The sequence below is a fragment of the Paralichthys olivaceus genome, chromosome 9, assembly GCF_024713975.1.
Source record: "Paralichthys olivaceus isolate ysfri-2021 chromosome 9, ASM2471397v2, whole genome shotgun sequence".
NCBI classification, from domain to species: domain Eukaryota; kingdom Metazoa; phylum Chordata; class Actinopteri; order Pleuronectiformes; family Paralichthyidae; genus Paralichthys; species Paralichthys olivaceus.
Genome location: NC_091101.1, coordinates 12,447,048 through 12,461,959, shown reverse-complemented (window position 1 = coordinate 12,461,959; position 14,912 = coordinate 12,447,048). Strand labels below are relative to the sequence as shown.

At 39.6% G+C, this 14,912-nt stretch overlaps 2 protein-coding genes across 2 annotated transcripts; one reads left to right on the top strand and one right to left on the bottom strand.

The window, feature by feature from the left end:
* Positions 1 to 1,315: 1,315 nt before the first annotated feature.
* irg1l (immunoresponsive gene 1, like) lies at positions 1,316 to 4,718 on the bottom strand. Its single transcript, XM_020089007.2, has 6 exons — positions 4,566 to 4,718; positions 4,393 to 4,447; positions 4,084 to 4,271; positions 3,614 to 3,706; positions 3,241 to 3,446; positions 1,316 to 2,699 (listed from the first exon to the last, which is right to left on the bottom strand). The coding sequence occupies exons 1-6, from the start codon at positions 4,581 to 4,583 to the stop codon at positions 1,772 to 1,774; spliced, it is 1,488 nt and encodes a 495-aa protein (XP_019944566.2). The 5' UTR covers positions 4,584 to 4,718; the 3' UTR covers positions 1,316 to 1,771.
* Positions 4,719 to 4,873: 155 nt separating this feature from the next.
* Positions 4,874 to 10,008, top strand: LOC138411478 (uncharacterized). The gene is made up of 11 exons (XM_069531943.1): positions 4,874 to 5,031; positions 6,053 to 6,238; positions 6,325 to 7,827; positions 7,910 to 8,002; positions 8,090 to 8,194; positions 8,283 to 8,392; positions 8,490 to 8,678; positions 8,791 to 8,953; positions 9,058 to 9,223; positions 9,403 to 9,497; positions 9,587 to 10,008. Exons 2-11 carry the CDS (start codon positions 6,082 to 6,084, stop codon positions 9,670 to 9,672), a joined length of 2,667 nt encoding a protein of 888 aa, XP_069388044.1. The 5' UTR covers positions 4,874 to 5,031; positions 6,053 to 6,081; the 3' UTR covers positions 9,673 to 10,008.
* The last annotated feature ends 4,904 nt before the right edge of the window (positions 10,009 to 14,912 follow it).

The following is a 14,912-nucleotide window of genomic DNA, read 5'->3' as shown; positions in this document are numbered from 1 at the left end:
CTTTGAGGGCCGCAGGCTGGGGCCAGGGGACACTGAGCGAGAGGCGACCCTGGGTATCTGGTCCATCACAGGACTGACATGTAGAGAAAAGCAAACATTCATATTCACACCTATGGACATTTTAGAATCTTGAGTTAACCTAAGCTGTATGTCCCTGGACTGTGGGAAGAAGCCGGCAGAGCAGGAGTCCACCCTCACAGACACAGGAAGAACATGCAACGCGGAGTGAACATGTGCACTCCACAGTGAAAGGCCCCTGCCTAGCATCCGGTTCACTGTTATATTTTTTCTTTAACAAGCTTTTTTCATTTAAGGAGGCAAGTTTACACCTTTAAAAAGTGGACGTATCCTCGTTATTCTCTGAGCGATCATCTGTATCAGGAAAAATAAATTGGACCAGAGGTGATTTTGACTCACTCATCTGTGTAAGCTGAAATCAATATGGCTTCAGGGCTGAACACTAAGCACAACACAGTCTTTCCTCATTTGTTAATATTAAATGGAACAGAATCTGTTGTGGATACAGAGAACATCGTGCTGACCTGGACACAGATGGTCATTTCCTGCTTTTATTCCAAAACTCCAACAGAGCATAGCAGTCTCTAAAGTTAAGGTTTAACACCAAGTACAATAAGTGTCTCACATTATTATTATTTTTACAGGTAACTGAATGTCATCTAATGATACATAGCTCTCATAATGATAACGTTCATTTCAATCTGTATTGTATCCTAGAACTTTAAGTTTCTTAGACTCCAAACATAACAAAACGGAGAACAAGAACTGCTTTATTGAGGTGTTTAGCTGAAGTGGCCAAATAATAAGTTTTGGACCAACACATGAGGAAATGAGGAAATCAGTGTTTTCCCAGCATCGCTCCTTATTTATAACACAGCTGCAAATGTTTTGTTTGCACTCCAAATGTGCACACTTGGGAAAGTTTTAGATGCTTAGCAGTTACTTGTTATCTTTTCTTGCTCATATACTAGATATATTTCCTGCTTGTTTCAACCTTATTGTGAAGACAGGATTACAGACATGGGTGTATATGATTTACTGCCAGTGACCAACCTAATACAATAGGTGCTTGTGCCGGTTAACAGTCACAGAAAGTCTCCCTCTGTTAAATGATTGATTTTTACAGGGGGAGATGTGGAATTTTTCTTTTTTCAAGCCAAAGAGAAAAGATTTTTTCATCAAACAAATTCCCAGACAGCGCTTTTTAGTTTTATTTAGTTTTATTTTCCGAAAAACAGAACACACCAACCGATACACAACATCTGTGTATAAGAACATTCGAAAGACAAAGAGAAAATCCTTCTGCATGTTTAAATGAACATTTTAACAATCCATCATTTAGCACAAATATACAGTTAAAACGACAGTGTGATGTATGTATAACATATACTTTTTATAAACCCTTTGCAAAGTAAAAAAATCACATTTTTACAACTTATTAAAACATTCAATTATTTAGCCATGCACATTAGATAAATATGTTAGTAGCCCGACAGGTTTCAGTGTTATTTAGCACTAGTTAAAGAGACAAACGCATTGAATAATAACTGTAGTGTACAGTGATGGGGACTTTACTTGGGGATTACAGCCCCAAGTGCAAAAGAAACAAAGTTGAATGTTTACCATTTTAATTAGGATGGGTGATATTCGTCAGCATTGATTTAGATGGTGATGTGGCATTTTATCACATTGATTATAATTATCTTTTGATGTATTTATGTACAATGATTTCTATTGTGCTGTTATTGTGTTTTCATTGCAGCTGTGACAGAAGAGCCCTGCAGTCGCCGATTCTGTCCAGCTCCTCTACCACATCAATCAACCTCTCCACCTGTTCTGAATGAAGCACCATCCCTGCGTTGTTTCTGAACTTCTTCGCCAAGCTCTCATTGGTCAGCGGGTTGCGCCAGTGACCGTAGAAGGTGTCACACCGTCCCTTCAGGATGTCTCCTCCAACGAGTGTCACCTGCACTTCGCCATACATACGGTTGAAATTGGCCGGGTTGTCTTCGGGATGCTCCATGTTAACGCGGCTCAGCAGAGCTAGCAGCTCAGGGCGGTTCATGGCAGTGGGTGTAAAGGTCTGCACAGTCACCTCGCCGTCAAGGAGAGCGCTGCAAGCGTTAAACTGGAAGGAGTGGCGTGCCTCATGCTCAGACTCAGGAAAAGGTCTGTTGATGTACTTTGATTTCGGGACTCTGAGATGGATGTTCTGGACCTGAGCTGGGGAGATGGTGCCAGGACCAACTCCTACAAGGAGCTTATGGACCGAGGCCGCAGCATCTGCCACCCAGTGCATCCCCAGATGGGCAGGGAAGCGCTTGAAGCCCATGTCTTGCTCCTCTAACAGGAATGTATGGCCACCATCATTGGGTGATTCTAAAGGCTGTGGCACGTAGTCTTCATAAAAAGCATTGAAGCCGGCCACGCCTGACACAGCATCCAGGACCAGAGGACTGGCCTCTAGGCCTCTGGAGGCCAGCAGAGCAGCTTCCAGCCCCAAACGTGAGGCGTTGCCAATGTGAAAGGGCTTAGACTGAGTGGCAGCATTAGCCATCGGGGCTCCAGAAAGAGAAGCAGCTATGGCCAAGGCATGACTGCACTGGGCGTCATCCAAGGACAAGAGGCGAGCACAGGCAGCTGCACTCCCCATTGTCCCGACCACGCTGGGAGGGTGAAACCTGGACATGAGACAGAAAAAAGAGACTTGGGTCAGTTGTTTTGGAACCAGGTGGTCTACTTAAAATAGGTGCTCCGCCTCATTATGGTTACAGCGGAGCTCCTGTTTGTAAAACAGCTTCACTTTTATGTGACTCTCCTCACCACATACAGGCGTGTTCAAGAGTTTGAGTCATTTCAGTGCCTGATAAATAAGCAAACGGTGTGATGCAGAATTGAACTTGCCAAATTGAGTCCTGTGTGATATTCTCCTCCACGTTGTTAACCGTGCAAACACAACCCACAGAGCCTCAGCTGTTGCTCAGATGAACATGATAACATGCCTTTCACAGCTCATTGCCGCAATTAAGAGGCTGTACCAGCTCGCTTGTAAACTACACTGCACAGATCAGCAGAGTCAAATATGGATTTCTGTGGATGCTTGTTCTCCATTTATATAGATGAAAAACATGTCCAGCAAGGAACTGACTCACTTAGTACAACACCTGCTGCTATTAGACCATAACTGACAGTATCTGTGTCCCTATGATCTGAGGTGCTCACCTCTTGGGGATGTTTTGGGCCTCATTAGAGAACCTCATCAGTCGCCCCTGGATCTCGATGCCGACATTGAAAGCCAGCAGGAAGTCCAGGCCACTAGGTTTGCTGTTAGACGGCATCATGTCGCTGAGTGCTAACACAGCAGGGAGGACGGCTCCAGAGGGATGAGTGGCTGGGTGCCACGTATCATCAAAGTCCATGGAGTGAGTCTGAGACAGAATCAAGCAATGATGACAATCCAACCGCAAAGTTCAATCAAATATTTTCATCAATCCTTCCTGTCCAGACAGAGCCAGTTTGTAGTAATGACTTTTGTGAAATAGTCTGGTGTTCTGGGGTCAACGGTGACAAATCTGTTCCACCTATTTATACTCACCGCCACTCCATTGACAAAAGCTGCCAGTGTCGGGGAGAGTCTGGCTCCTCTGCGTCCGTACACAGAGCTGATGTCATCAGGAGCGTACATGTACTGAGTGGAAAACACAGAGACAGGTAAACAGGGAATCTTTACAAGGGCATTTTTAATACAATATTTAACCATCATCACACACGATGAACTTCACTTTAAATAGCTCATCACTTTTCAATCAACACAGGGTGAATACGTTTCTTTGTAAGTCATATGTCAGTCTGGAACATTTGTGGAAAAAGGTCATCAGGCATAAAAACCTGTCTGTTCCCAAGTTATATTAATTATTTTCGTTTTCTTTCCTTAATCTCATCTGTCCACACACTGACTTAAGGCGGTTATTTATATAAGGTTAGGAGTTTTATCCGTCTCATTGCCTCATATCTGATAAAAATGTTATTTTCTCTCCTTTTTTCCCCTCTTTCTCTTTGCCTCACCTGGCAGTGCTGCAGGGCCAATTCAAACACGTCCGTGGTGCTGCCAATCAGACCGACCCCAATGCTGTCCAGCACCATCCTTTTGCTGCGGTGGAGGACGACAGGGGACAAGTGATCGGACTGAATCTCACTGATGAACTTCCCAAAGCTGGCTGTGACCGTGTCCTCAGGGGCTGGGTGCTTCAAAACTGCAGGGAGGAAAAAAGAAGAAATGTAGTGAGAGTCAGATAAATGGAAAAGAGAAATGTTTACTTTTCTACAGTTATAACTTGTTTTTAAATCAAGTGTATCTAAGTGTACAAAGTTTACCTTGGATTGCAGACTGATGCAGTCCTCTGACAGCCAACACTGGTCTAACAGTTTTCTGCAGGACAAAAAAACAAATCACATAGAATACTCATTCTGACAATAACAGAATGTTTGTACCTTATTACCCATCAGTCCTCTTTTAAACCAAGAAGATAGAATTAATTAATCCTTACCTGAAGTGTGGAGATCATGGCTGAAGTCAGTTGTTTCTCTGGCGTCTGACTTCTTTCTCTTCTGATGCAGTTGTTTTGCAGTCAACAGGTTGTTGAAGATGCTCTTTGGGTTGAGAGGGCACCTGCCTTATATAGTCCAGGACAAACAATCCCCTGTGATGCTCGGAATAGGGAAGGGCACACAACCACAACAAAACCTTATCAGGAATTTCCATAAAACTAATGGTCACAATCTTCATCGTCATCATCGTCACCAGCATCACCATCCTCATGCGAGGACTGGGAGGGAGTGTTCATTTATTGTCGAAGTTGAAGGAAACAATGATGTCACCTCTCAGGTTGCAGGTCTGTGTGGGGGAATTTTTCATGAACTCCTCCCCCCCACAGGGAAGGCTTATGTATGACAAACTTTACATCCCTGTGTCAGAACAAATCAACACTTGGTCTGTCTGAGGATCTTCACCAGGTGAGACTTCATCTTTACTCACTTTATTTTGGACACAAAGACTTTGTTACATGTAAACTTTCAATGCCATATAATGAAATGATGGTGATTTATTTTCATTGACTAAATGCATGCCAAAAAATACAACAGTTCTAATTTGTCATTTATTAGAGCATGTTGTACTAAACTTGAGTAAACTTGAGATGGGGTGGTTGTAAATTGAACTTTTAGAGATACCCTCTGCTTTTCAGTCAGTGGAGCAGGAAAGTCATTGAAATACAGTTGCCCTCTGTTACCTCTGTTGTTCAGACCTTGTATCGGTGGAACACCTCTTTTATGACTGGGCAGGGCTTGGGACTTATTTCTAGTGGCCAGGGAGATATGATAGAAACGTCTATTAATAATATATAACTGAGTTTGTAGGAATAACAGCTTGCCATCTATGCTTTACAGTATATTTGTTTTTTCTTTACATTATTAAACTTTCCCCTTATGTGCAATGCTGTCAGTGGCAGATCTAGGATTGTTCTTATCAGTGGCCATTAAGGGGCCAAAAGTTACACAGAGGGGCCAAATCCAACATCCATGCACAATTCCTGATTCAGTAAGATGCACATTGAAGTCATCCCTTGTTTTCTGTCAGCTCTATAGCTTTGAGCAAATTGTTGTATTATTTGTCAGTATTCTTAGAAAGTTACAATATTGATTCATCAGCTGGGGCCAGTGGCTCTATGACCCCCGCCCCTCAACCTGTAGTCAACCTGCCCCACAATGAATGATTTCCATCAGTGACTCTAAACAATAAATGGTTCTTTCCAACCAAAAACAACATCGACTCTTTATCTCTCTGTTTATAATTTGCATGATTTATTGCCTTCATTTCATAAACACTGTGATATTATCAAGACTGTTAATATTCTCAATTTGTCTTGTGGGTCATGTGTGCATTTGGGGTTTTACTTTTTTATTTTTATGGAGAATGCACAGAATATTGTACACATTCATGGACATCTTTTCTGTTTCATGTGCTTCATTCTTTCAGTAAAACTACATTTTGACATCCAAGACACAATGGCAACATCAGATGGCTTTCCTGCCAGTTTCTATGGCGAACCAGGGGTGATGGGGATTTTATCGAATGGGATCAGTGCATTCCTCGTACTCCTGCAGAACTTCAATACAGCACGTACTGGCAGTGCACCAGTGGGAGTGGAAAACATACTTGCAGGTTAAACCTATAGAAACTCTGATAAGATAATATAATAAAATATGCTATTGGCTCTTGTATTAATTCTAGTTTCATGGTTTTTCTAGGTGTCCATCTCATTCTGATTGGTGGTATTTGCCAGTTGGTGGCTGGACTGCTTTCCTTCAGAAAATATGATCATCTGAGTGGCACTGCCTTCATTGGCTATGCTGCTCTTTGGGGCAGTTATGGAGCAACTCGAATCTACTTTGGTGCCTTAAGTGAAACTCCTACATTCTCTATTGAATATCAAAATATGAACAATCTGTCTCAGTCCACTATGATAAGCAACATGACTCTGAATGCCAGCACAGAGATCGTCTATTTAAGCCAGTCCATGAAAGAGTCAGCAATCGCTGGTCTCATCCCCTTTATCCTTCTGTCCTTCATCCTAGCCTTCTGCTCTGCCACAGTCAACTACATCATGCCTTTTGTTTTTGGGGCCATCACAGTCACCTTAGTTTTTGAAGCAGTTGCTCTGGTTGCGAGCTTCTGGGCTCTCGTGGTCTCTGGGATTTTCGAGTTGCTCATTCTCTTTTTTGCCATCTACGGTGCAGCTGCACTGCTAGTCAAGGGGCTCAGCCAGCGTCTAGTGCTTAAAGGTTTTGGTACCCCTCTTTTCAATGTTCTCCTGCTAGGAACCCCCAACTCTGCAAGTGTCCAGAGCATTGGTCAAGAGAAGAAGAAAAACACAAAATACGCAGAACCCATGGCCTTGGGTTTCTTCTGTGACACTGTTGCCCCATTCATCTTTGCTTTCTACAGTTTTGGGTATGTTAAGTCATTTGGCTTAGGAGCTGTATGGGTCTCAATCATCACAGTGGCCCAGCTCTTCTCAAGCTACTATGCCCATCTGCGTCAAGACTGCTACCACACAACCAAGTTTGGTCTTCATGCTACATATTGGCTGATCAAGGCATGGGGTGAATTTGTGGTATCTGTTCTGATTGTAGAGAACAGTACACTGATCTCAGGGAGGGAATCAATGGTGGGAAACTGGTTCTTTGTGGCGTCAGGCTTGGTGCTCTGCGTGGCAAGCCTTAACATGGATTTCCTGGAACTGATCCACAACATGCTCTTTGTCCTGCTCACAGTCTCAACAATTCCCCAGATACCTCTCCACGCTTACTACATTTTCTTTGGTGTAGCTTGCTCCCTGTTCACCGCAGCCTCCCTATACGGTACCTTCTCACGTCTCATCAACACAATAGCAGAGAAGTCTCTCATCCCTGTAGGCCCACAGCCCATCTCCAGTGAGCGGCTACAGAAAGTTTACACGTGTGGCAGATATAAACAGGAAAGACAGGAGGCCCTGCCCCAAACAGACCAGGCCTCAGATGCCCTGTTCTACATTTCAAATGGGGTTGCAGCTCTCTCAGCTCTCCATACAAGTGTGTCAAGCTCAAATCCCTCTTTCCTCAATCTGACTGTCCCTTGGGTCCTCATCTCTGGAGCCATCATCCAGGTCTATGTCAGCCGACTACAAGTTACGGGAGGTGGACGCTTTGGATCTGTCATTTCGTCCAGCTATGTAGTAGTATGGGCAACCTGGTGCTGGTTTAGGTTTGCAGGTATGTTGGTAAAAACATGATTAGATTGGGATTTTGTCTGAATGAATTTAAACAAAAATCTAATTTTTCTTTTTTTTTTCAGGCGGCCTCCTCCAACTTCCAAAAGAAGCTTCCTATGCTTTTGCAGCAGGAGCTATTGCCTTCCTGGTCATTAACACTTTCCTCATGCTAATAGGTAAAATTAATCACTTTTAACGAAGAAAAATATGATTATTATTATTGCTATATAGCCATTTGTAATTCCTTCCATTGTTTAAATCAGCTGCCTACAGGAACCTGGTTTTGCTGTTTTTAACAACAGTCATGGAGGTTGTTCTGGTCTGTTTCCTGCTGTCTACACTGCAGAGACTACCATACCAACTAGAAAGTAAGCATTGCTTTATTCTGAACATAAATAAACCCTATGTGCGGCAAAGCCACATAGTTATAACAATGTTCAAACTTTGTTCAAACAGTCGCCATGCTTGCAGTGTTCTCAATCATTTGTATATATGGAGCTCTGGCATCACTGGTCAACTGCATCTTCTTCGGGAGACTGCTGCCTATGGGCCCCCCCATTTTAAAGGTAATTTAACAGAAGATTGTAACCCTAGTCTGATTCTGAAGTGACATTCAACCTGTTCATGTTCTGAATGTATATCTCCTTCTGTGACCTGTCTCAGGAGAAAGTGAAGGAAAATGCTCCTGAGTTACCCTGTTCTGTTGCTAATTCACGAATTACCAGTGGTCTCCTGAAGATCGCTGGCCTTCTGGAGGAGGGCGGAGTTTGTGGTATTCCCACAGACACTGTCTATGCCCTGGCTGCCTCCTGCAAGAATCCACAGGCCATTGAGAAAATCTACAGCATTAAAGTAAAGATAAACAACATATGATGCTTGTTGAAGTGTAACATGGGGCAGATCATTAGTTCTCCATTGTGTGCTTTATGTTAACCAACAACCTGTTGTCTGTGACCTGCTCCAGGACAGACCAGCAGAGAAGCCCATCTGTATCTGTATCTCTAGCGTGGAGCAGCTGGTGGCAGCCAAGCCTCCCTTCAGTCCTCTGCTCTGGGAGTTTATGAGGAACGTGTATCCTGGAGGCATCAGTTGCATCGTCAGCAAAGGAGACTGGCTGTATAAACTAGGTAAACTGGCCTTGGCAGCTGCAGATTTAGCATTTGTGACTCCACTTGTTTTAAATAATGGCAGTCCCCAGTAGTCACCTCACCTTGTTATTGTCCTCATGTAGGAGTGGGACCAGCTTATGACCGTGTCGGCACCAAGGACAGCATCATGATCCGCGTCCCAGACCAAACTGTGACCGTCCACCTGTGTGACATCACCGGTCCCCTTGCCATTACCTCAGCCAATCCGAGTGGAGAAGCAGACAGCACCCACCACAGCATGGTCATCAAGTAAGTGTCTTTTAACAGAACTCACGCACGTCATATCATGTTTCAGTGAGTAGAGATTTGGTTTCATTGTAGACGAAATGTATTGCTGGGTTAGGGTCAGTGGGGTTAGGGTTTTAGTTCCTTTTGGCAACTTCATGCACATTCACTTACCTCTTCTGCTGCCTTTGGTTTTGCTGCAGTCGACTTGGACACAAGATCCAGGGAGTTCTTTGTGATGGGGACTCTAATGAAGTTATTGCCTCTACTGTGGTTAACTGCCTGAATATTGATGAAGGTACAATACAAAAATATTCCCATTACATTGTCTCTTTATCTGTTTTAAAAGACAACTACCAACTCAAGCCTATCCCACTTCTTCCACAGGGACCATTGGCATTGTGAGGGAAGGCTGTGTTCCTGCAATTAAAGTTCAACAGATCTTTGAAAGAGTGAAAACCACTATGGTGTGATCTTCACATTCCTCATATCTCCCCTGACACCTGGATCCCTGACTTAAATGACATGTCTCAGATTGTATCAGTCTGGAAAGAACTGTAAGAACTTTATATTTATGTTAGTTTATTAAATAAAAAATGAATTAGTGAAATGACTGTTCAATGATTTTTGATTCTGATTTGATGATTCTGTAAATAATTATTTATGAGGGAAAGAAAACGTATCTTATGTTACAAGGTATTTAAGTTCACTGTGTATTGTTTTATATTGTATTATATTGTATTTTATTGTACTTTACTGTGTACTGTTCTGAAAGATTCTGTGAAATAAAGAGTGAATTTAACTGATGTGTAACATTTGTGTCCTGAAATTAATAATATTGTCATAAAGTAACATAGATTTCAGTAGATACATTTTTGACCCTTTTCATAGAGAATTTCTGGTTGTATTCAGTTATTGCAAAGTGAAATATGACTGAAGACAAATAAAGAAAGAACGTCAGAAAATGAAACACTGAAATGAAAAAGAAAATGCAGCAATAAAAAAGCACGCATCTCAGGTTTTAATTTTCAAATTAATATTTTGCACTATAACTGCTGTGTTAAACCAAACACATATGTTTCCATTAGCACAAGAATTAATGGGTCACATCAATAAAATCTTAGTTGAGACAGGATTAGAACAGAAACCTGTAATGACACAGCTGTACACCACATGTTTACAGGCATAGGCTTTTGTTGAATATACCAAGAAATAATTTGAAAATATTGCTCAAAACCTGACATGACCTCAACTTTTAGAGGAAATTTCATGGACTGTTGCAGTTGCCACATAAGATTACATTGTAACCTCTGCTGCTGTGCTGTGGCTGCTGGTGGAGACTGATACCAATCTAAACGTAGGGCCCAGTCTGAAAACATACCAGAATACCCCTTTTACTAGCTGGTGTTAATAGACGACAAGTGAGATCCTCAAAGCAGTTATTATTGGATGGATATGTGCACATAACATCACTGCAATTGTTCCTTGTCGGCACCAAGGACAGCATCATGATCCGCGTCCCAGACCAAACTGTGACCGTCCACCTGTGTGACATCACCGGTCCCCTTGCCATTACCTCAGCCTCAGCCAATCCGAGTGGAGAAGCAGACAGCACCCACCACAGCATTGTCATCAAGTAAGTGTTAACTAGCTTATTACATATTGTGACATATTTATTAAGGAGAGATGTAGAAACTTGTACTGTAAAAGGAAATGTATTGATGTGTTTAGTGGGGTTAGGGTTTTGGTTATGGTTAGTTAGTCTCCTTTTGGCATCTTCATCCACATTCACTTACCCCCTCTGCTGCATATAATTATGCTGCAGTCAACTCGGACACAAGATCAAAGTAGTTCTTTGTGATGGGGAAGTTATTGCTTCTACTGTGGTTAACCGCCTGAATATTGATGAAGGTATATGTGTAAAATATTCCCATTACATTCTCTCTTTATTTGTATTTAAAAGACACTTTATAACAAAAGCTTATCTTATTCCACAGGGATCACCCTCGTTGTGAGGGGAGGCTGTGTTCCTACAGTAAAAGTGCAACAATATTTGAAAGAGTTGAAACCACTATGCAGTAATCGTTACATACCTTATTTCTTACCTTTCCGAGAGCCTCCTCACACCTGGTTCCCCGCGAGACCTGCTGCTTCAGCTTCACTGTATCTATATAACAATCTCAGGGACACAGTAGAGAAAATATGACACTGCCAGAGCTGCTTGTATGTGTATGTGTAGCTTTGGACATCTTGGTAAATTGTAAGTAAGATATTTATTTGTTGTTTGCAACACCTGCAATGTGAACTTGCTCTCAGCAAAGAATCTATTTCACAAGAATCTTAGTTGACGTACCTTGACCCAGATACATTTTTCTGGTGGGAACTGTAAAAACATACAAAAAAATCATAAAGATGTAAACAAAAGTACATAGAATGAGCATAAAATACCAGGAAAATCAAAAAAAAATTGGGGGGATAGTTTATGTACACAACCACACAAGAAAGTTGTGATTTGCTACAGAGGGCAGTAATAAACACAGGCTACCTAACAGAGATGTCAAGGTAAGGTTTGTGTCCATACAATTTAGCAATATTATTTTAAATATATGGCAATATAATTTTGTCTTAACAATATTAAAACAACAATATAAAACCAACAACAAAAAAATTAATAATAATCATAATAATAATAACACATATTTTCTTAAATTGTCCATTAGACTCTCAGGGCCAACATAAAGAACTTTGAGGATTGGGAAAATGTTTCACTATTTGTCTCAAGCAAAAGACCTTGACCTGGCTTTAGATGACAAGTGAGATCCTCAGAGCTGTTAGGATTGATCCTCTGGGGATCATGAATCAATGTGTTAAAGCAATTAATACTTTAGCTGTTCATTCTGGACCAAAGCATTGGACAGATCCATTTCACAATAAGTTAAGCTTGCACTGTTTTCAAAACCTTTGTAAGAAGCCCTTTTATATTAACTTTCCTATCACTGATTTAATTAATGATAAAAAATAAATTATAATAAATAAAACACCATTTATTTACACCAGCTGTTACAAAATGAAGCTTTCTGTATTCCTTTGTAACTCAGGGTTTGAATAAGAGACTGTCCCCTTTTTTATGCAGTCACTGTAAATAGTTACACTTCATACATATTTGTTTTTATTGCGGATTGTTCCCACTGGAATTTCCTTGCATGATCTTTGATGATGTTGGCAGGCCCTATATCACTTTAAAAGAATGATCAAGAAAGCAAAGTTATAGACATCATATATACAACAAATAATCAAAACTCACATCTGGTTACATTTATCCCGATAAGTAATTTTACCTGAAAAACAATAAGGAAATACTGTTACCAATATTCAGTCAAAAGCAGCTAAACATTAACTGAAAGATATCTATGGGATTCCCCTGTTTAGAAAACAAACATTCTGACCAGGAAACTTTACTTTGTAGCTCAAAACCAGGAAACAGAAACACTTCAAATCAAATCATCAGTAATTTTGAGAGCAGTAATACTGCTACTACTACTATTACTTCTACTACAACTACTACTTCTACTTCTAATAATAATTATAAAAGTTGTATTTATATTGCATCTTTCAAAACCAGAGCCACCACGTCTCACAAAATAGTGCAAAGTGCAAAGATAATAAAAGGAAAGAAATCATTTAAACATCAGATCATACACAGCTATGCAATAAAACAAAACAGATAAAAGAACATTAACACAAATAAAAGAACAACATTAAAACAGTTAAATAAAATTTAAAAGCTTTGGAAAATTAAAAACTATAAAAAAAACAAAAATCAAATTTTGAACTGTGTTACATTTGCCCTGATAAGTCTTTGAAAGGCTGGGGCGTCCACAATATAACAGTAAGAAAATATTGTTATCAATATTCACACCAAAGCAGCTCAAAGATAAACTGAAAGATATCTATGGAACTCCTCTGTTTAGAAAACAAATAATATGAACCCAAGAAACTGATGCTTTGACTTAAATATATATATAACTCATAACCAGGACATGCTCTAAAATTGTGAGAGTAGTTTTCACAGCAACTTATATGATGACATGTTAAATCTGCAAACAGCTACATTAGTCTGCAAATAAAAAACAATCCCCTCCATCAATCATTTTTAGAGCAGTAATAATGCTACTACTACTACTACTACTACTACTACTAATAATAATAATAATAACAATGATAAAAATAGTTTTATTTATATTGAACCTTTCAAACCAGAGCCACACCATGTTTCACAAAATAGAAGTGCAAAGATAGCATCATGAAAAGGAAGATATATTTTTATTAAATGTCAGATTAAACACAGCAATACAATACGATAAAACAAATAAAATAACATTAAAACAAATAAAAGAACAACATTAAAGCAATAAAATAAAATGTAAAAGCTTTGGATAATTAAAAACTATAAAAATGACTTTTTAAGTAAGTATTTCACAGTTTTTTTAAACCAAGGCACTAATTCTGCTGATCTGACATTGAGGCAGAGTTTGTTGGAGATACCACATGCAGTAAGAATGCTCAAATATATAATAAAGATTTTAGGGTTATATCAAATAAGCAAATAAACCCAAGTCACGACATCACTGGACTCTATCAAATTTACATTTGCCCTGATAAGTCTTTGAAAGACTGGGGCGTCCACAATATAACAGTAAGAAAATATTGTTATCAATATTCACACCAAAGCAGCTCAAAGATAAACTAAAAGATATCTATGGAACTCCTCTGTTTAGAAAACAAATAATATGAACCCAAGAAACTGATGCTTTGACTTAAATATATATATAACTCATAACCAGGACATGCTCTAAAATTGTGAGAGTAGTTTTCACAGCAACTTATATGATGACATGTTAAATCTGCAAACAGCTACATTAGTCTGCAAATAAAAAACAATCCCCTCCATCAATCATTTTTAGAGCAGTAATAATCCTACTACTACTACTACTACTACTACTACTACTACTAATAATAACGATAACAATAGTTTTATTTATATTGAACCTTTCAAACCAGAGCCACACCATGTTTCACAAAATAGAAGTGCAAAGATAGCATCATAAAAAGGAAGATATATTTTTATTAAATGTCAGATTAAACACAGCAATACAATACGATAAAACAAATAAAATAACATTAAAACAAATAAAAGAACAACATTAAAGCAATAAAATAAAATATAAAAGCTTTGGAAAATTAAAAACTATAAAAATTACTTTTTAAGTAAGTATTTGACAGTTTTTTTAAACCAAGGCACTAATTCTGCTGATCTGACATTGAGGCAGAGTTTGTTGGAGATACCACATGCAGTAAGAATGCTCAAATATATAATATAGATTTTAGGGTTATATCAAATAAGCAAATAAACCCAAGTCACGACATCACTGGACTCTATCAAATTTTGAACTGTGTTACATTTGCCCTGATAAGTCTTTGAAAGACTGGGGCGTCCACAATATAACAGTAAGAAAATATTGTTATCAATATTCACACCAAAGCAGCTCAAAGATAAACTGAAAGATATCTATGGAACTCCTCTGTTTAGAAAACAAATAATATGAACCCAAGAAACCGATGCTTTGACTTAAATATATATATAACTCATAACCAGGACATGCTCTAAAATTGTGAGAGTAGTTTTCACTGCAACTTATATGATGACATGTTA